This window comes from Bufo gargarizans, chromosome 3, assembly GCF_014858855.1.
Source record: "Bufo gargarizans isolate SCDJY-AF-19 chromosome 3, ASM1485885v1, whole genome shotgun sequence".
Lineage (NCBI taxonomy): Eukaryota > Metazoa > Chordata > Amphibia > Anura > Bufonidae > Bufo > Bufo gargarizans.
Window position 1 is genome coordinate 219,766,133 of NC_058082.1, and position 23,343 is coordinate 219,789,475.

The 23,343-nt window shown below is 40.7% G+C and overlaps 1 protein-coding gene across 1 annotated transcript in view; it reads left to right on the forward strand.

The window, feature by feature from the left end:
• COL4A1 (collagen type IV alpha 1 chain) overlaps positions 1-22,629 on the forward strand; it is a 207,563-nt gene extending 184,934 nt beyond the window's left edge. The window contains exons 46-52 of the mRNA XM_044284161.1: positions 8,934-9,062; positions 9,141-9,239; positions 9,539-9,751; positions 9,885-10,062; positions 13,298-13,412; positions 13,543-13,715; positions 19,583-22,629. Of these exons, the coding sequence (XP_044140096.1) occupies positions 8,934-9,062; positions 9,141-9,239; positions 9,539-9,751; positions 9,885-10,062; positions 13,298-13,412; positions 13,543-13,715; positions 19,583-19,664 (989 nt within the window). The 3' untranslated portion in view covers positions 19,665-22,629. The remainder of the gene's footprint in view (positions 1-8,933; positions 9,063-9,140; positions 9,240-9,538; positions 9,752-9,884; positions 10,063-13,297; positions 13,413-13,542; positions 13,716-19,582) is intronic.
• Positions 22,630-23,343: the final 714 nt, after the last annotated feature.

A 23,343-nucleotide genomic window follows, 5' to 3' on the forward strand; every position in this document is an offset into this window, starting at 1 on the left:
AAAAACGCATCAGCGCCTTCTGATTCTCAGGAAGCTCCTACTCAAGCACAGCGCGGACCTTCTCGGGGTCCATGCGAAAACCAGAAGCGGAGAGAAGAAACCCCAGAAATTGAATTTCTGGAACCGCAAACACACATTTTTCCAGTTTCGCATATAATTTATTCTCCCGCAGAATGAGCAAGACCTGATGTAAATGTTCCTATGAGTTCTGAAATCAGGAGAAAAAAATCAAAATGTCATCCAAATACACTAATACAAATTTTCCCATCAAATGATAAAAAATGCTGTTCACGAAATGCTGAAAAACGGCTGGGGCATTCATCAAACCGAAAGGCATAACCAAATTCTCAAAATGGCCCTCAGGGGTATTGAAGGCCGTCTTCCATTCGTCTCCTTCTCTGACCCTGACCAGGTTGTATGCCCCTCTTAGATCTAATTTGGAAAAGACTTTAGCCCCAACAACCTGGTTAAACAGGTCCAGGATCAGAGGAAGCGGATAAGGGTCACGAATTGTGATATTGTTCAGCTCCCTGAAATCCAGACAAGGTCTTTAAGAACCATCTTTTTTCTTAACAAAGAAAAAAATAGCGGCAACAGGTGACTTCGAGGGTCGTATGTGTCCTTTTCTCAGACTCTCAGAGATATAAGCACGCATAGCGATCCTCTCAGGTTGGGAAAGATTGTATAAACGAGATTTAGGCAGTTTGGCGCCTGGGATGAGATTAATTGGGCAATCGTACTCCCTGTGCGGGGGCAAATCCTGAACTCAACTCTCAGAGAAGACATCCGAAAATTCAGAGAGAAAAGATGGTACAGTCTTAGTAGCAACCTCAGAAACAGATGTCGTGAGGCAATTCTCTCTGCAAAAGTCACTCCAACCATTTATTTGCCTCGCTTGCCAATCAATGGTGGGGTTATGTTTAGTGAGCCAGGGTAGCCCCAACACTAGAGGAGTAGGCAAACCGCTAAGGACGAAACATGACACATCCTCAACATGAGCATCACTCACAATTAAACGGATATTGTGAACTATGCCCTTTAATGATTTCTGAGAAAGTGGAGCGGAATCAATAGCAAAAACAGGAATATCCTTTCCCAAAGTGCACACCTGGAAACCATGAGTTTTTGCAAATTGATTATCAATGAGATTGAGAGCTGCTCCACTATCCACAAAAATCTCACAAAAAATGCTCTTGCTCTCTAGCGCCACCCTAGCAGGCAGGACAAAACGGGAACTACAAGCAAACGGAAAACCTTCAATTTCCGCCTCAACCCTGCCAATAGTAACAGACTAAACATTTTTAAAAGATTTTTTTCCTGTTTGTTTCTTTATTACTCCCAGAAAACTGCCTGAATCTCCTAGAGGGACAAACATTTGCCAAATGATTTATACCTCCACAACAAAAACAAACCCTCCCATGCGAGCTGAATCTTCTATTGTCAGAAGCAATCAACCCCAGCTGCATGGGCTCCTGCTCAGAAGGGGCTGACAGCGACCGAGACCCCTGCGCACAGAATGAGACCGCTGCACTGTCCTGGGACTGAGTATGACAAGAAGGAGACATCTCTCCTCTCTCTCTAAGACGCCTGTCAATACGAAGGGCCTGAGACATAGCAGAGTTCAAAGAAATAGGCCTCTCATGAAAGGCAAATGCATCTTTCAATCCCTCTGAAAGACCATGGCAAAATTGACTTCGGAGTGCAGCATCATTCCAACCAGTATCAGCTGCCCATCTCCGAATTCTGAGCAGTATATCTCTGCGGATTGTTTACCCTGGCATAATAGACGTAGTCTAGACTCAGCCAGAGCAATACGATCCGGATCATCATATATCTGACCCAGGGCTAAAAAGAATTCATCCACTGAACGGAGAGGCCGTGCCCCCTCCGGCACCGAAAAGGCCCAAGACTGAGCGTTACCCCTGAGCAGCGATATAATGATCCCCACCCTCCGTTCCTCATCACCAGAGGAATGGGGAAGAAGGCGAAAATGGAGTTTGCAAGCCTCTCTAAAACGCACAAAATTCTCACTACCCCCGGAGAACGTATCCGGGAGCGAGATCTTAGGCTCAGAACAAACTCCATGAACGCAAGCTGAACCGGTCACTTGAAGCTGAGAAAAAGTCTTACGGAGATCAGCTACCTCCAATGAAAGACCCTGGAAGCGTTTAGTCAAAAGTGAAACCGGATCCATGCTTGAGACGGTTTTGGCGGCTTATAATGTCACGGACGGTGTACAGGAAACAAGACAAAGCACCATGCATATATGACTCACTGGATCCAAAGCTAAGGAACCAAAAGGGAGACCCCTGCACAAGACCTAGCACTTTCCCTGGCTGCTCAGCCTATGCAAAGATCCCAAAGGTGGATTGTTGCATATCCACGTACCTCAACTATATAACCCCTGAACACCCTACAATAGTGAGGGGACACGACCACCGGCTCCCTACACCAGACACGGAGGGAGTCAGTGTCACCTGGGATCCAGCAAACAGAAAATAACAGATAAATGTACAGCACTTAACTTTGTAGAAGACTGGGAAACAGGATCAGCATGCACACACACTCCAGGAAGAAGTATAAGCCGCCAAGTAATGCATCATGGGGAGGAATTTAAAGGGAAGCAATCAGTCCAACTACATGACAGCTGAGAGAGGCTAACGAGATGAGGAACTGAAGACCACAACAAAGAAAACTCAAGGAGGAGGTTCTGAAAGGCTTCTGTCAGAGCTTCTCAGCTGTCTGGTTGTGACAGATAGGGAGAGTATAGTGAAATAATTAGGTAGATGTAAGGTTTTATCAGGGAGAGCATAGGGAGTGAGTGACTGGTCATCCAGAATTGTGTGTTTCATAGTTTGATACAGCTTCTGGCAAGTTCTGCATTACATAATCCTGCAATACCCTTTATTTTTTCTGTACATGGACAGCCAGCCAGCCTTTTCTTGTAAAAATGTCAAGTTTCTAAGGTTCATAGGCTTATCATCAGCATCTGCAGTATCAATAACATAGGGTCTGCTGCAAACACTGACCATTTTTTTTTTCCTTAAAACTCAGTTTTTTCAGTTTAACTATTGTTTACAATTTGGCATTTCTGTTCATTTCAGTGTTGTATACTTAGCACACCATACCTGTTAAATGTGTTGGCGTTGTGTTATTTCAATATACCATGCAGCTACAGCAGACATATTTTACTGCAATATCTGCATCAGTATATTTTATTGCATTAACTGCAATAGTATACTCATTTTAGTTAATGTTTTGTATCATTACTTCAAGGTACAGTGCAGTTACAGCAAACACATTTTACTGCAATAACCGCATTACTATACGCAAGACACTTGCAATTTTGCTACTGTTTAATAATGTGTGTACTACCTATGACTACATTTTTATAGGCCTCATAATAAAATATATAGTAAATGGAATAGGGGAAAACGAAAGAGCCATGCTTCGTCAGAATGTAACAGCAGCTGGTCAAAAGTAGTTGTAGTAGTATTAGACAACAGTTCTCCCTCGATTCTCCCTTCTAATACGCACCACATTATTATTGAGGACAAGAAGGGTGAGATTGTGGACCGGATCGCTCACTGCTCCTCTGCGCCTTGGAGCCAGAGGTCACAGCATTCCTCCAGCCAATTGAGACGTTTCAGCACATGGACACACCCCCACCCTATAACAGAACCCGATCTGGCAGCCATTTTACATTCTGTGTTTTGCCAGTGTAGGGAGAGGTTGCTTTGTGGAGCAGGGACAGACTGCTAGGGACACCAAACGCTAGCTAATAGGGCCACAAAAGTCCTTTTAAGGACTGGTATTGCTGTGCTATCGATAGGTGTGATATACAGAAGGGTATGATATACTTGTAATATACTTTCTAACATCGAAAGTATATTATAGTGCATTTGTATTGTGCAGCAGTTGTGTGCGGTTCTGCTGCCATAGCACAGTTATATAGAGGGACAAGCGCAATTGAAACTATTTGCAATGGGTGTGATATACCTGTTGCCCCCCAGGGGTGCGATACACCTGCTTCCACAAAATAGAGATTGAGGGGTGTGATACACCTGCTTCCACCAAATATTGATTAAGGGGTTCTATTTACCTTTTTCCACAAAATACTGATTGAGGGTTGCGATATGCCTGCTTCCACCAAATACTGCTTGAGGCCTGCGATACACCTGCTTCCACAAAATATTGATTGATGGGTGCGATATACCTGCTTCCGCAAAATACTGATTGAAGGGTGCGATATACCTGCTTCCACCAAATATTAATTAAGGGATTGATATACCTGCTTCCACCAAATATTGATTGAGGCCTACGATACACCTGCTTTCACAAATTACTGATTAATGGGCTTGATATACCTTCTTCCACAAAATACTGATTATGGGATTTGATATACCTGCTTCCACAAAATATTGATTGAGGGGTGCAATATACCTGCTTCCGCTAAATATTGATTAAGGGATTCTATATACCTGGTTCCGCTAAATATTGATTGAGACCTGCAATACACCTGCTTCCACAAAATACTGATTAAGGGGATTGGTATACCTGCTTCCACCAAATATTGATTGAGGCCTGCGATACACCTGCTTCCACAAAATACTGATTAAAGGGATTGATATACCTGCTTCCACCAAATATTGATTGAGACCTGCAATACACCTGCTTCCACCAAATACTGATTGAGTCCTGGGATATACCTGCTTCCACAAATACTGCTCTTCTCTAGGGACTTTGTCACAGGGTCATTTTGAAAATGACAGGCAGAGAAAGAGGCAGGTTGTTCCGCAGGGAGCCTAAATTGGAAGTTGGTGAAGGTGCATGCGATTACGTCAAAGGACACACCAGAGTTGGTTCAGTGGCTCACTCAGCCTTCTGTTTCTGCACCCTCCTCACTCTCTGCTGTATACACCTCCAATAACACCACCTCCACCACCACCATAGCCCTTCCACAGAGGAATTATTTTCCCATCCATTCCCAGACCTTTCCGATGCGCAGCCATTCTTGCCATTGAAAAGGAAGAGAAGGTAGCAACGTGCGCCACCGAGTGGTCTGACGACAGTACCCAGATCAGACCAAGGAGAGTGGTCCCTGCTGTTTCTGCCTATTCCAAGATCTCTAATGTCAGTGGTGGTGAAGGTGACGATGATGACGTGTCGATGGACGTCACATGGGTGCCCTCAAGAGACAAGAAGAGGAGGGGAGTTCAGAGGGAGAGATGGAGGAGCAGATAGGGAGGAGAAGCAGTCTGCAAATGTATCTGGAGCAAGCCATCCACCATGCACGGTCAGATCTTGCGCTACCAGGACGCCGGCACATGGCTCCACAGTGTGGGCTTTTTTTTTTACTTGTCAGCTGCTAACAATAGTGTTGCCATTTGCAGCCTATGCTGTCAACGCATAAGTCGCGGTAAGCCCAACACTTACCTAGGGATGATTATGGTGGTGCTGGTGGTGGTATTAGTAGTGCCACTTGGTGGCCCTTGCAACAGTGACACTCAGGGAATATACAGAGCAGGGAATCTGGAGGAATACCAAGGAGTCCTTGATGACTTACCACAGTCAGATAAAAGTGGTGAGGAGGGTGAGAACTCTGGCGAAGATTCTGTGTTGGACAAGAACTGGGAGCCAGATCAGTGTGCTAAGGAGGATGTGAGACCAGAGGAGGAGGAGGAAGGCAGCAATGGAAGCAAAAAAAAAAAGCAGATGCTACATATGTCCAGAATCCCCAAAAAACTGCCAAAAGTCCAGATCTTCTATTATGGTCAGCTCGGGGACTGGTCATGCCGCTGATACTGTTGTTGCAGGCTTAAAACATGGCGGACGTAAGCCAAGCTGGGCTGCCATTTGCTCTTTGGAGAAAAACTCCCAGATGGGAGATATTCACACAGTGCCAGAAAACAAAAGTATTGCTGTTTGCTAAATTTACAGGCTGAAAGTAAGCCAGGGGCATTCAAACAGAATAGTAGGCACCATAAATCTATTGAAGCATATGAGGAGGCATCACTAAATCTTTTGGGAAAATAGAACTGGCCTCCAGGTATCGGAAGAAGAGTGTTCTCTTTCTCCTGGTCTCCTTTGAGGCAGCTAGGTGGCTTCCAATGCAGTAAAGTGTCCTTGCCATTGGCAACATCAGTTACTGCTTCTTCTACTAAGACGACTTTTGCTCCTCCACTCCATCTTCAGCCACCGATGATTAAATCTGTGGCCAGGAAACAACACTACATGCCCAGCAATCTGCTGATGGGCAAGCTTAACTCCGCCCTGGCCAAGTTACTGGTGTTGCAATCTGTCCTGTACCATCTAGTAGATTTTGCTGCCTTTAGGGAACTGATAGCGTGTGATCAGCCTCGATGGCCTATTCACCATTATTTCTTAAAGAAAGCTATCTCTGCCCTGTCATGTGGCAGAGAATGTGGGCCGTGCCTTGCAACTCTTACTGTGCAGCAATGCGCATGCCACCTGAATCAGCTGTTATGGGAAAGGACAGTAAATGTCTTTCACAGCCTACTGGGTCAATGTTTTTCGTAACAATGGCATCGCAGCACCACAGCAATGAGGCCAGGTCCTATTGGCACTTCACATTCTTTCTAGTTCCCACACTTATTAACCCCCTGTACATCCTTAATGGACATCCTCCCATCCCCAAAAGAAGGGCAGAGCAGCACTTCCACTCCCCTTCTCTACTACCATATGTGTACATTGTAAAGTGATTTCAGCCATGTTTATGTGGCAAGGAACTCCCTCCTAGATTTACAGGGACAGAACGGTCTTCCATCGCACTGCTTAATCTGCAACGTTCCTACTCACTGGAATACCACCTTGCATATGTTGGGGAGTCTGTATGAGCAGCATAAAACAGTAAAGGATTTACTCTTGCACCAGACCACCCCAGCAGGGCGCATGTGTCATTTTGAGGTCAGGCAGTGGCAACTCATCAGAGGTGTGTGTGACACACTTAAGCCCTTGAAAGGGCTATCAGATTTGTAAGTAGGGACAACTGTGGCATCAACAATGTCATCCCCCTGATATTTATCTCTACTCTTATTTGAGTAGATGCTCACATTGATGCAAAAAGGTGGGGGAGCAGAAATAGCGTAGAACAACTTCTTCATTTTGCTGGATGCATTGTAGTTGTTGGGGACCCACACAGACAAAGTCAAATGGAAGAGGAAGTGCAGGAGGAAGATAAGGATGAGGAGCTACCACTATAGGTGGTAGACGTTGACACTGGCCATGAAAACCGACTGGGTCCATGGCAAGCTCTACGCTTGATTTCTTATGTACTGACAGACATATCCTTAGCATCACGCAGTCTGATGATTACTAGATAGCCATGCTTTTTGATACTACCTATCAAAGCAAAAATGGATAATGTTTTCCTGTTGATGAAAGGAAGGCCACACTGTATACATTATTCACTGATACACTGTATGCAGCTTGCGGTAGCTTTCGGCAATCAGACAACTACTGCCCGCGTGTCTGACCAGGAGGCCCCTCTGAACCCCCTGCTGAGTCACACACTTTATGCCATCTCTGCCACCATAGGTAGAGGAACTCACAGAAGCCAGTCCAGTCTCATGAACGTAATGAAATGTTATTTTTTTAAGTGCCACACCAGGCTGATGCAAATCAGCTAACAGGGATGAATCGCCTGAACAACCTTCTTCAGTCCTACATGGCTTTTCTCTGGCACATACTGTGTTTACTGACCCCATGGACATTTAGGTAGCTAGATTGGAACAGTGATCGGAACTGGCCCAGTTTGCTCCCACTGTACTGTTTTGTCCAAATTCTAGTGTCAACTCAGAGAGGGTTTTCAGCATGACAGGTGGTGGACTCATTACAACCAAGTGGACAAAATTCTACCCCGTACAAAACATCACTTTTGTCAAAATTAATCAGGCATGGATCAGTGAGGATTTTCACACCCCTCTGGCTGGAGCCGAGGAGTAGACTGTACCATTGCTGATGGTGGCTATTTATCATAGGCCCCACCATGCCCCTGTCTGCCTGCCTACCCTCATGTACAGTAGTGTATGGCTGATTTGGCTGCTGCTGTTGTCACTGCCACAACAGCTATTCTTTCTATTGCTGCTACTATTAACCCTACACCGTCACCGCTACTACTACTACTCGTAAACAGCCGCACACATACTTACTGCCTTGTTTGTTTCATGCTATGGTGCTACTGCTGCCACTGCTATTGCTGTCACACATATACAGCTACACACAGATCTACTACCTTGTCTGTTCTATGCTGTGCTGTTATTGCTGTCACTACTTTTGCTGCCACTATTACCCTACCCTTTCCACATCTTTGCTATACTGCTACTGTTCCCAATTAAAAGGGAGAATTTTGACACACTAACACTTGTCTGTGTATAAACAGAGGCAGGCATAATTGTTGGAATGCTTAATGAGAATGACACACAGTTTTTTCCAATAACATTGTGTGCGTTTAAACTCCATCTGCCCCAACAAGGGATATTTTATTTTACTTTAAAAAGCATAATAAATGCAACAACTCAGTGTGTTGTTAAACAGTCTGTTAACAAGGTCAACCATACCATTACCCATAGCTATATACTGTATGTGTCATTCTGACATTATTTGCTATTGTGCTCATTACTTTAATAAGCTTAAATGGGTAGGGGGGAATAGAAAGAACACAAAATTAGAAGAAATAGAAAAAGATAAGAAGACAAGATAGAAAAAATATCCCAGGAGAGTTCACAGTGTTGTGTATCAATTTTCAAGGCAATTGGAGCACTGAATCTGGTAGAATCAATTTAGACACAAATCAAATCTTTTCGTTTGGACATAAAATGAATTTAAAAAAGTTTGCCCATCTCTAGCTGCAAGTTAACAATATAGTATACAGTAACATTGTAATATAATACATGGTTATTTCTTCTCCTTAGGATCACAAGGCCTTCCAGGGCCTGCAGGTCAATTTCAGATATTCAAAGGAGACACTGGCCCTCCTGGACTACCAGGTCCCTCTGGTCCAAAAGGTTTTCCTGGTTTCCCAGGTCCTAAAGGAGAGCAAGGTAAGTGTGTTGACTTAATCATCTGTATAAATAGAATACTACGTTCTGAATATAAACACTTCACCTACTTTTCTATAGGCCCAGTTGGTGCAGTTGGCTTGCCTGGACCAAGTGGGGTGGCAGGAATAAATGGTATCCCAGGGCAGAAAGGAGAATTGGGTCCCATTGGCCCAACTGGTACGTTATTTTACATTTAATATTTTCTAAGGAAAGCATGGCACAACAAATATTTGTATTTCAGTATGATAACATAATCCAAAAGACATTATATATAGAGATGAGGACTCCCCTGCATTACAGAAGCGGAACGACATTCCGTTATGCATTCCATCATAGAATTGCATTATAGTCTGTGGTAACGGAATTCATAATGCAATTCACCTTTTACCAGTAAACAAAGTGTGAACGAATTTCAAAATATGAAATTCGCTCATCTCTAATTATATATGTTTTCATTCGTGTCTTTAAACTTCTAGGTCCAAGAGGCTATCAAGGTCCACCCGGTCAAGATGGCTTGCCTGGCCCAATGGGCTTACCTGGTCAAGCTTCCATGGCTCATGGCTTCCTTATAACAAGACACAGCCAAACAATTGAAGTTCCCCAGTGCCCATTTGGGACAGTTCCAGTCTATGATGGCTACTCTCTGCTCTATGTACAAGGGAATGAAAGGGCCCATGGACAAGATCTTGGTAAGAGATTTATGCTCAATGTGTTTAATTCCATAAAATGTCAGTTATTGTTGTCCAATTTTCATCATTCTGATATTAAATTTTACTGAATGCCAAACTTTTAGTATCTGTAATTACATTGTATGAATTCCAGGTGCTGCAGGAAGCTGTCTTCGTAAATTCAGCACAATGCCTTTTCTATTCTGCAATATAAATAATGTATGCAACTTTGCATCAAGGAATGATTATTCTTACTGGTTGTCCACTCCTGAACCAATGCCAATGAGCATGGCTCCTGTAACTGGGGAGAATATCCAGCCTTTTATCAGCAGGTAATCAAACTGATCAATGTAATATTTGAAGTACTTTTTATAAAAATGATTATACCATGCAATGATTACACTGGATTCAAAATGAAAAGGCTGCCCTTTGTTTAGATTTTGTCAGATTTCTATGTAGATATGTGCATTTACCTTCTTTTCTAGAGTTTATTCAGTCTTTTCGGTTTGCTGTCTTATAGTTTATTGGTCATCCAATAATCTCGAGTCCAAACAGGGCACACATCTGGCAGCTTTTTCCTGACTGGTTAGATCCTCTAGAATAGATAGTTTACAGAATTCTGTGAGATTTATGAACAGTAACATAGGGAGACATAAAAAAAATGGTCCAGCATTTTCCCCAGTTGATCATGGGGGTAGGGGACCTGAATGAGGCTCCCTCTTGTAGAGTTTGGAGTACAGTTATATGGTAAGGCATTGTCCAAACCAAACAAACCTTTAAAGAGGTATTCTGGTAATGCCAAGTTATCCACTGCCCACAGGATAGGGGATAACTATGATATTGGTGGGGTTCCTACTGTTGGGACCTCAACAGGTCATGTGAAGGGGAAGGGGGGTGGCTTTCAGAACCTTCTGAAATGAATGGAGAAACAGGTTGACCATGAGCACTGCAACTCATCTTTATAGGATCTACCAGAAATAGCCCAGTGCTGCTTATGATTATTCCTTAACCCTTTAGCAATTTTGCCTGAGCTGTGCTCAGGCTTTTAGAAAACCTTAGGCAGCAGGGGGAGGGCTGTTTTAACGTTTCATATCTTGGGCCCTGTAGAAGCTAGATATAGGATATCCCTGAGCCTGTCACTCCCCCACTGTCCCTCTCCCTTCAGGCTGGCTGAGATCACACAGATCTGAGATCATCCGTTATGGCATTCACCATATATGGGATAAATACATTTATCATTTAATAGTATGACCATTTTGGGACACGGCAGTGGCTATGCTGTTTATTTATTTTTTATTATGAGGAAAGAAGATTGATTAGAATTTTTATATTTTTTAAATTAAAAAAGCTTTTTCCAACTTTTTTTTTTTTACCTTTTTAAGTCCCCTTAAGGGTCTTCAATATGCGCTCTTCAGATTGCTTCTCCCTTACACTACAATGAACTACCATTGCAATATATGGAAGATTTTCATTGTTTCTATGATATGAACCTGTATTAACCTTGGTTCCTTCAGGGAGACCCAAACTATTGAAAAGAATAAACAGCTCCTGATCTCCATGTGGGCAACTTTTAGGCCTCAGAAACACAGCGTTCCTGGATAGAGTCGCCTCAGATGCCTTGGTCACAATTGATAGGATCTGAGGGGTTGTGTCTGAGATTTGCATCACTGATTCCAGACATTAGCTCCAGGTGTCCTACCTATAGCACTTAATGCTTCAATCCTGGTCTAGTTTTAAAGCATAGATTGTCAACAGCAGGCACTCAGTAGCTATGGCGCTTGCTCCGCTCCAGTGCATGGGCCATCTTTAAAGACCCCAGAAAGGGGTTAATTATACTGGAATGTGAACACTGTAAAAATAAACCACCCAAAATAATGTTAAAATAGCAGATTTTTTTTCTTACCCACTAAAATAAAATATGTACCCCAAAATGGTTCCTAAACAAAACTGCAATTTATCCCACAAAATTCAATGTCTCATATAGCTAAATTGAATAAAAAAGTTACTGCTACAAGTAACTGCTTGAACACAGAGAGGGAAAAACGATACTGGTCATTAAGGCTAAAATGAGTTGGGTATTCCCATCTCATTGATCATATTTTAATTTGTTTTAGAAGTGCCTGTGAGCATTTTTGTAATTATGTTCCTTTAGCAAATCCCTACCTATCTTGGAAAAAATCTTTCAATCCTACCCCACTGTTGTCTTCTGGTATCCACTTGATACGGCCACCATTTGTGTGCCGCATCAGTGTGCCGCGCCTGCGTGGAACACATTTCCTTCCACCGGCCAGGCTGCACATCGCTGTCTTGAACTCTCATATCACTGTCTTGAACATGCACGCCGCCGCGCATGCCCCATGGTGACTTCTTCCTGGCTAGTATAGTACAGAGCCATGAACGCGCACACTGCTGCGCACGCGCAATGGTGACTTCTTCCTGGCCGAGTATAGTACAGAGACGTGCATGCTCTGTATGCAGAGAAGCTCTGTACTAGTTTGCGGCTTTACACTATACTGGCCAGGAAGAAGTCACCATGGCGCATGCGCAGCAGCGTGCACGTTCAAGACAGCAATTTGTGGCCTGGCCAGGACAAGCCTTCAATAAAGCTCACTAAGCCAGCCCAGCCTCACAAGCCGGAAACCAGTAAGTGAACAGCGCAGCTCGCAGCAGGTGAGTATGAAATTGCTAGATGGGACAACCCCTTTAATTCATTAAGGGTTTAAAATGCACTTTAGTCACCTAAGTTGTGCGCCAACTACTTTATATTAACTTCAGATGTAATTTAAAATCTACAATAAAAAAAAGTGACTTTTCAGGAGAGTTTTTCCAATTGTAAAGTGGCTGTTGAGGTTAAATTGATTTAATATTTGGTTTTGCTTGTTCCTACTAAAGGCGCCCATTCACGGTAAAGTTGATGAAAATTGACAATTTCAACCATAACGAATGTTAGCTGGGTGAAGTTTATCAATGATTAATAGTTTTGGCTCAATGATGACCATAATTAGCTGAAATTTTTATCCAACTTTCAGACAAATGATATTTAGCCCACAATCAATTTTCTAAAACATCTCCAGAAAAATCAGTCATCCCATGCTTGGTGTCACTGAATATACATACAGTATATGGCCAGCTTGAATGGCTGCAGCAGACCCCTTTAGTTTGTGACACTAGAAGAATAATAGTCCTACCAGTGGCATACCTGCAATAGAGGCGGACCATGCAACTGCTATGGGGAGAGGGGGGTGCAGCACGGAACTTGTTATTCTCTTCCCTGCATGAAAACACTGTACTTTCACGCAGTCACCACTAGGGGGAGAGCAATTCAAAGAGATTATTACAGGTTCCATGGTAGCTGTAATAACTCCTATTCACTGAGCCTTCCATAGCGGTGGCTGCAGACAGCCAAATAGCTTTGTAATAGAAGAGAAGCAGCTTTATTAATGTTTTTTTTGTCTTGATAAAAAAGTAGCCCTGTTCTACCATATTTTCTTGCATTACAGTAATTGGCTACGAGTTTATCTTTTCATACTTTACTGATAGTATACAACGATTGATTATTTTTAATAGGTGCAGTGTTTGTGAGGCCCCTGCTATGATAATGGCAGTTCATAGTCAAACAATTCAGATACCCTCTTGTCCAAATGGATGGATTTCGTTGTGGATCGGATATTCATTTGTAATGGTGAGTGCTTTTGGTGTGTGTGTGTGTGTGTGGGGGGGGGGGGGGGGGTTCCTGCCATGTTCTCATAGAGGTAGATTTCATGCTAAATTTGAGTTACATTTTCTAATTTAAATCTTCTTTATAATTCTAGCAAACCAGTGCTGGTGCAGAAGGCTCAGGCCAAGCATTAGCATCACCAGGGTCTTGTTTAGAAGAATTCCGCAGTGTGCCTTTCATTGAGTGCCATGGACGAGGGACCTGCAACTACTATGCCAATACTTACAGCTTTTGGCTTGCTACAATAGAGAGGAGTGAAATGTTCAAGTGAGTTGACAATTTAGCATTGAATCTTTGGTATATTTTCGCTTATTTCAGAAAAAGTTGTTCAAATGTATGGACAAAATATGAATCTCTGGTACTAAATACGTCAAATGATACACTTATATATGGTTTCCAACAGAGAACGTTTCCAGCTATTCTTTTTTTAATGCATCTTTGTACAGTAAATGGCTTGTCTAGTGAAAAGATTTTTGGAATCTGGGATGAAGTTTCATTCTCTGGGTCTGATTTTGTCATTTTTCTAATGTTTGTGCCTAATCTGGTGATGGTATTCTGTAGGCCTGTTAGTATTTTTAACTGTTGAATCAATCATAAATAATTACATGTAGATATACAGTGGCAAGAAAAAGTATGTGAACCCTTTGGAATTATATGGATTTCTGCACAAATTGGTCATAAATTGTGATCTGATCTTCATCTAAGTCACAACAATAGACAATCACAGTCTGCTTAACCTAATAACACACAAATAATTAAATGTTACCATGTTTTTATTGAGCACACCATGTAAACATTCACAGTGCAGGTGGAAAAAGTATGTGAACTCTTGGATTTAATAACTGGTTGAACCTCCTTTGGCAGTAAAAACTTGAACCAAACGTTTTCTGTAGTTGCAGATCAGACGTGCACAACGGTCAGGAGTAATTCTTGACCATTCCTCTTTACAGAACTGTTTCAGCAATATTCTTGGGATGTCTGGTGTGAATTGCTTTCCTGAGGTCATGCCACAGCATCTCAATCAGGTTGAGGTCAGGACTCTGACTGGGACACTCCAGAATGCGTATTTTCTTCTGTTTAAGCCCTTCTGTTGTTGATTTACTTTTATGCTTTGGGACGTTGTCCTGTTGCAACACCCATCTTCTGTTGAGCTTCAGCTGGTGGACAGATGGCCCTAAGTTCAGTTAGCATATCCGTCCAGGCCCTGATGCAGCAAAGCAGCCCCAAACCATGATGCCCCCACCACCCTACTTCACAGTTGGGATGAGGTTTTGATGTTGGTGTGCTGTGCCTCTTTTTCTCCACACATAGTGTTGTGTGTTTCTTCCAAACAACTCAACTTTGGTTTCATCTGTCCACAGAATATTTTGCCAGTACTGCTGTGGAACATCCAGGTGCTCTTGTGCAAACTGTAAACCTGCAGCAATGTTTTTTTGGACAGCAGTGGCTTCCTCTGTGGAATCCTCCCATGAAATCCATTCTTGTTTAGTGTTTTACGTATCGCAGATTAGCTAACAGGGATATTAGCATGTGCCAGAGACTTTTGTAAGTCTTTAGCTGACACTCTAGGATTCTTCTTCACTTCATTGAGCAGTCTGCACTGTGCTCTTGCAGTCATCTTTACAGGACTGCCACTCCTAGGGAGAGTAGCAGCAGTGCTGAACTTTCTCCATTTATAGACAATTTGTCTTACCGTGGACTGATGAACAGCAAGGCTTTTGGAGATACTTTTATAACCCTTTCCAGCTTTGTGCAAGTCAACAATTCTTAATCGTATGTCTTCTGAGAGCTCTTTTGTGCGAGGCATCATTCACATAAGGCTTCTTGTGAAAAGCAAACTGAGAACTGGTGTGCGTTTTTTATAGGGCTTAGATGAATATCAGATCACATTTTATGACCAATTTGTGCAGAAATCCATATCATTCCAAACGGTTCACATACTTTTTCTTGCAACTGTATTTGGGCATGTTGTGCATGTTCTTTTGATTTTTCTTGTCTACAAGGAACAAACTTCAATATTTCTGGAAATGTTACTCCACTATTACAATTTACATGCTAAATTTATTATATTGAAAAGAAACATAAAATGTGCAAAAGTTTGCAGGCATTTCTATGGGGATTATGTGTCTTTAAGGCCTCATGTACACAACCATATGTGTTTTGCAGTCTGTAAATTGCGGATCCGCAAAATATGGATACTGTCTATATTGCATCCGCATTTGTTAAACATTATGTGATATAGTATTAATTGGTATTTAATATAAAATATTTAGTACACTACACACTGACATCATCTATATTAATACACAAGGATGATGGAAGATCTGTATGGATACGTCAAGGTCTATATTTGAAGATTTCCATATATATGACAATGTAAAGCACATACATGTGTAAGATATGCCTAGATCTATGGTAAATATGACTGACAGAGACAGACAAGGGAAGAAGGGGGTCTCCCTACTCTCACCCTCTGTTGGGGGTTGCAGCTGGACTAACAAGGACGAGATGAGAAGACACAAGTGAAGCCTGAGAAGGATGGCTCTGCCCTTCAGTAATGATACTTTAAGGACATCCATATTCACATATGGAACAATAGACTGTAAGATTTTCTTAACCGCTTTACGTCCGCCCATAGGATATAAACGTCCTATGGGTGGACCTCTATTTCTGAACGGACGTTTCTGAACGTCCTTTCAGAAACAGCAGCTGCACGCTAATCGTGCAGCTGCTGATCGGGTTGCCCGCTGTCAGTGACAGCAGGGCAACCCAGAGAGAAGGCAGGGACAGTGCCCAGGTGTCCCTGCCTTCTAGATCGCTGCAGACACAGCGCTCACCGAGCGCTGTGTCTGCAGAGCAGGAAGCGCTGTGCGCTTCCTGTTCCGGCCCGGCGGTCATGTGACCGCCGGGACCGGAGCTGCAGGAGCTGTGTGAGGTCTCTCACAGACCTCGATCAGCCCTGCATTGAGGCTGTACAGCGCAGAATCACGCTGTACAGCCTCTCTGGGGGGTGCATTTCTTCTGTAACTGGGGCTACTATGTCAGCCCCAGTTACAGGAGAAATCAATAGTGGAAAAAAAAAGAAAAAGTGAAGCAAATGTCCCCCAGAGGTCTTGTATGACCTTATGGGGGACGAAAAGTGTAAAAAAAAATATAAAAAAAAATATAAAAAAAAATAAAGGGTTGAAAAAAATAAAATAAAAAAAAGTTTCACATGTAAAAATAAAAAGGTCCCCAAGTAAGGAATAAAAAAAAAAAATTAAAAATAGAAAAAAATAAAATAAAATAGACATATTTGGTATTGCCACGTCTGTAAAAACCAGCTCTATAAAAATATCACATGAGCTAACCCCTCGGGTGAACACTGTAAAAAAAAAAAAAAAAAAACAGTGTCAAAACAAGCAATTTTTGTCACCTTGCATCACAAAATATGCAACACCAAGTGATCAAAAATGCGTATGTCCCACAAAATGGTACCAATAAAACCGTCACCTCATCCCGCAAAAAATGAGCCCCTACATAAGAAAATCTCTCAAAAAATAAAAAAAACTATAGCTCTTAGAACATGGAGACAATAAAACATCATTTTTTGGTTTCAAAAATGCTATTATTGTGTTAAAGTGGAACAAATAAAAAAAAGTATACATATTAGGTATTGCCGCGTCCGTAAAAACCAGCTCTATAAAAATATCACATGAGCTAACCCCTCAGATGAACACCGTAAAAAAAAAAAAAAAACTGTGTCAAAACAAGCAATTTTTGTCACCTTGCATCACAAAAGCTGCAACACCAAGTGATCAAAAACGCGTATGTCCCACAAAATGGTACCAATAAGACAGTCACCTCATCCCGCAAAAAATGAGCCCCTACATAAGAAAATCTCTCAAAAAATAAAAAAACTATAGCTATCAGAACATGGACACATTAAAACATAATTTTTTTGTTTCAAAAATGCTATTATTGTGTAAAACTTTAATAAATGAGAAAAAGTATACATATTAGGTATCGCCACGTCCGTAACAATCTGCTCTATAAAAATGTCACTTGACTGAACCCCTCAGGTGAACGCTGTAAAAATAAATAAATAGAAACTGTGCTAAAACAACCAATTTTTTGGTCACCTTGCCCCATAAAGTGTTATAATGAATGATCAAAACAATCATATGTACCCAAAAATAGTACTAATAAAACTGGCACCTTATCCCCTAATTTCCAAAATGGGGTCACTTCTTGGGAGTTTCTACTGTAAGGGTGCATCAGGGGGCTTTAAATGGGACATGGCATCTAAAAACCATGTGGAGTTCCTTTTCTTCTGCGCCCTGCCGTGTGCCCATACAGCAGTTTATGACCACATGTGGGGTGTTTCTGTAAACCGCAGAATCTGGGTAATAAATATTCAGTTTTGTTTGGCTGTTAACCATCGATGTGTTAAAGAAAAAATTGGATTAAAATGGAAAATCTGCCCAAAAAGTGAAATTTAAAAATTTGATCTCCATTTTCCTTTAATTCTTGTGGAACGCATAAAGGGTTAACAAAGTTTGTAAAATCAGTTTTGAGTAACTTGAGGGGTGTAGTTTCTACAATGGGGTCATTTATGGGGGTATCCACTATGTAGGCCCCACAAAGTGACTTCAGACCTGAACTGGTCCTTATAAAGTGGGTTTTGGTAATTTTCTTAAAAATTTGAAGAATTTCTTCTAAACTTCTAAGCCTTCTAACGTCCTAAAAAAATAAAATGACATTTCCAAAATGATGCCAACATAAAGTAGACATATGGGGAATGTTAAGTAATAAATATATTATGAGGTATCACTTTCTGTTTTAAAAGCAGAGAAATTGAAATTTAGAAAATTGCGAATTTTTCAAATTTTTGGGTAAATTTGGGATGTTTTCATAAATAAAGGTGAAATATTTTGACTCAAATTTATGACTGTCATGAAGTACAATGTGTCACGAGAAAACAATCTCTGAATGACTTGGATAAATAAAGGCGTTCCAAAGTTATTACCACATGAAGTGAGATATGTCAGTTTTGCAAAATTAGGCCTGGTCAGGAAGGGGGCAAATGGCCCAGATGGGAAGTGGTTAAATTATTCTTGTAACCATTCACCTTCCATACCAATCCTCCTGGTATTCCTCATTCCAAATAGCACATACATTATATTTGGAAAGGATAACCACGTTTTTATATTTTACCACATTTGTTTCAGACCCATTGACTTCAAAGGTCCGCATTTTGTGGTCAAGTATAGGACATGTTCCATTTTTTTGTGGAATGGACATATGGATGTAGAAAGCACTTGTATCATCTGTTTGCTTTTGGCATCCATAAAAAGCATGTTTTTTAATGCATTTTTAAAAAGCAGCACAAAAGCAACATGCTAAACCTCTCTCGGTTAATTTTCATTGGCCTTACAGTGTTCTCCATATTTATAACATATCGCTAGATATACTATAAATGTCAGCTAGTGGTGGACCCTCTGGAATCCACTCCTATTTCCAGAATGGGGCCCCAAAGTGCATTTGGCTATTTTCAGAAGTTCCATAGAAATGAATGCGGAGCAAGCCATGCAAGTGTTGCCACGTCTCTATTTACCGCTAAGAGACCGCAAGGCATAAAATAGCTGAGCTAGTGCTCGGGTTTTATCTATATGTGCTGACTGCTAAGGAAGGACAATATTTTGTATTTCATTTTCAATGGTTTAGTACTTCTGAAATGAAAAAGAAAAACCACCAAAGATTCTTAAACATAATTTTCGATGAATATTGAGTTAAAAATACCCCTTTCTGCTGGAAGTGTCCACCATTTCATTGTTTCATTTTTTTTCACTGTGACAAATTCAGCAAATAATAAGGCAGCATCAGAATTTGTAGATTAATGTAATATTTTATTTGATTCCCTGTTGAGGTTGTGTTACCTTATTTTCACTTCGCAAATGCAGTTCATTACTTGCAACAGTTGATCTTTCATTGAATTCCCAAAAACTCTAATATCAGAATTTATATACTGTATATAAGAGCCTTGCCCTGCAGCTGATCATTGATTAAGTATATTACAACATCACTTTACATGTGGTTAATCTGCTATCATTAATTTACACAGACTAATTTGTTATTAATTTTTATTTCCATAGGAAGCCTACTCCATCAACTCTCAAAGCTGGAGATCTCCGTACACATGTCAGCCGCTGTCAAGTATGCATGAGACAGACTTAAAAGACCAAAGTTTTACACCAATGGTGCTATTTTTGTTATACAAGAAGCCAAATACTATATAATGTACCTCACTATTGTACAAGAAAAAGAGTAAAGTGCGTTATAGGAATTTACATAACTAACTTTGTTCTAAATGGTTCTTGTCCAATCGAAAGGAAAGATAGCCAAGACTAGGTCCTTTTATTACATACAAGATGGCACTTTGAAATTACATAATGTTTATAACGCACTGATACTTTCCAGCAACAGAAGCTGATTCCTTAATTCATAAGGTGCTAGGAGATATACAGTGCCTTATGCTGTTGACTCCTCTTATTTTTGTACTATATTTTAGGTTTTGTTTAAGAAATATAAATATTTGTTAAAATCCTTGTATGTTTTTGATAAGTATATACATTTTCATTTTCTGTACAAAGAAAATCTTAGGCATGTTGTAACACAACATAAGATCTGTTTTCTGACCTTTTGGATATTATGTAAATGAATGCAAAATTCTCTGATGTCCCAAGTTGCATTAGTTATTGTACAGCCGCTAAAAAGAACACAAGACATTTTTTTCTAAGGAAGGTTGAGAAAGACTTGAGCTTGATGGCATACATGGAGCTAAGTGTCTGAAATACAGTGGTATCAATGTTGCATTTTTGTTTCACCATATCATTCAGTATAGTGTCTGGAATATTAAAACATTATCATTCTTTTACACAGCAGAACAGATGCTCAATAAAATAATTACATATAATAAAATACAATTTCCAGCACTAAATTTATAGTTTAGTAATTTATATTAGCAAAATAGTATATACTAATTTTGTTAATTGATATGTACATTTTTTTTTATAAATATATATATATAATGTATAATGTAACACTTATGAAACCGGCTTCCTGATGTATTATGTGTGTTTACAAATTGATTCTACCACTTGGATTTGTAGGAATAACAATACCATGAAATATGTTTGCATTTGGGTGTTTATTTTGATGATGGAGAGGCTAACAGTAACTGGGCTTATATATGTAGATTCCATGCATGTTTGGTATGGGGTCACTATTCAAAGGCACACTATATGGACAAAAGTATTGGGACACCTACACATTACACGAACAGGAAATCTTTATGACATCCTATTCTAATATGTAATTACTCTCCACTCTTCTCGGAAATCCTTCAACAAGATTTTGGTTTATGTCTGTGGGATTTTTGCCCATTCATCCAGAAAAACATATATGAGGTCAGACACTGATGTTGAATGAGAAGGCATGGCTCACAATCTCCTTTCAAAGTTCAAAGGTGTTTGGTGGAGTTGAGGTCAAGGCCCTAGGTGGGCCAGTTAATTTCTTCTATACTAGGGATGCTCAACCTGCGGTCCACCAGCTGTTGTAAAACTACAACTCCTATCTTGCCTTCCTGTAGGCTGATCCGGACATGCTGGGAGTTGTAGTTTTGCAACAGCTGGAGGGCCACAGGTTGAGCATTCCTGTTCTATACCATACTCATCCAACCATGCTTTTATGAACCCTGCTTTGTGCACTGGGACACAGTCATGGTAGAACAGAAAAGGGCCTTCCCCAAATTGATCTCACCAAGTTGGAAACATGCACTTGTCCAAAATGTCTTGGAATGCTGAAACATTAAGGTTCACTGGAACTAAGGGTCATAGTCCAGTCAGACAGATACCATTCTTCTGGCGTTCTCCGAACCCTGACTTATCTATCAAACTGCCAGATATAGAAGCATGTTTCATCACTCCACAGAGCATGTTTCCACTGCTCCAGAATCCATAGTCATTTGCGTCATTGCAACCAATTGTTCTCATTGTGTTTGGTAACGTAAGGCTTGCACACAGCTGCTCAGCCATGGAAACCTATGCCATGAAGCTCACGGCACACAGATCTGTGCTTATGTTAATGCCAGGGCAGCTTTGAGTCAGGAAAGCTTTGGCGACTTTTATGCATTATGTGCCTCACAACTCGGCCACCCTGCCCTGTAACTTTACATGGTCTGGCACTTTGTGACTGAGTTTCTGTGGTTCTAAATGTTTCCACTTTGCAGTAGTACCATTCACAGTTGATTGTAGAATACCTAGAAGAAAAGAAACTTCACAAACTAACTTGTTGCAGTGGTGACATCCTATTACAGTACCATGCTTGAATTAAGTGAGCTCTTTAGAGTGACCTATTCTTTCACAAGTTTTTGTAAGCCTCTGTAAAGGCAGACTGCATAGCTATGTGCTGGATTTTTATACAAATGTGGCAATGAGATTGAATGATTGATCAAAATGTGTATCCCAATACTTTTGTCCATATAGTTTTTTTTGGGGAATGAAACATTTTTAAAGGGACATTTGTTCTTATTTTTTTCTCATCCTAGCCTAATAAAACATTCCTATTACTCATAATAATCCTAAACCTCATTGTTTATACTCTACAATTAGAGTTATGCTGTAATTCAAGCAGGACATTTTCTGACAGAAGAAACGGATATTGGTCTGACAAGTTTGATTAATGGGAAAAAGCTGTGTAAGAAAACCAATAACATGTTCTAAATGAAGTGGGTAAATATAATATCCAATGTAGTTTAATGTCACTAATTCCACTTGAAGGGCAGTTTCCATGTACAAGAAATGATCAGTATTCACTAATGCTACAGCCGTTTGGTTACACCCAAGTAAAAATAAAGAGTTTCTGAATGTTAACAAACTGTATGGAAGTGCTTACCATGTTTTATGCAGTATAGTGAGACATGATATAAATCTGAAAATACATCCACATTTTGTTCATTCAACAACAGCTAAATATACAGTTTACATACAGTAAATGTGAAAAACGTCATTGTTGCAGTTCTTGAGCCATGGTGTCTTTTTCTGCACCCCCTTTCCGTTACAGTAAATATTAGTAGATGAGTTTTGCTTTCAACTGCACTAATATAAGAACTCTGGATGGACAATAAACAGAACCTGATGCATTCTTGATTTGGTGCTTTGAAGTCAGCGCATGGAGAATAAGAAAGTTATTGGGTTGTCCTACACTCCTACACAGGAAACAAAGGGCTGGACAATGTTAAAAAAAACGAGAAAAAAAAAAAACACCTTGTCACAAAGTTAAGCACCCTGGCCCCTGTACCCTCCACTTCTAGTTCCCACTGGACCAGAAGTGGTGACATACCATATACACGCACGTAAATGCTGACGTTTGCATGACAGTCATCTGACTGGGAGTGAACAGAGTATTGTAAAATCAAATTTTTTCTTTCCTAAAAAGCAGTCTTTTTGCACTATACATTTTCTGATATGTTGGGGAAGCTTAAAGGTAAGGAAAGACACATCTGCATAGCATGCTTGGGGGGAGAGCCACTCCATTATTAGGCATCTGTTAGCGCACCCCATTAGTTATTTCCTGTATTTATGTCTCATTATGAAATCACATAGGTACAGTAGGTCCCATTAGAAGTCTATGAGTTGATTATTGCAGCCACATACAACTTGTGTGCATGTGAGGACTAAATTTGAGTGTGGTAATACATTTTGGAAAACCTGGCATGTGTCATTCTAAGAAATTATAATTTATTACATACAGGAGGACTCACATTAGAAGGATACTACTTTCTTTTTGGATCTAAAAATTATTAACACAAATGCACCTCTTAATAATTTGGCTGCATGTTACTCTGACACCCCAA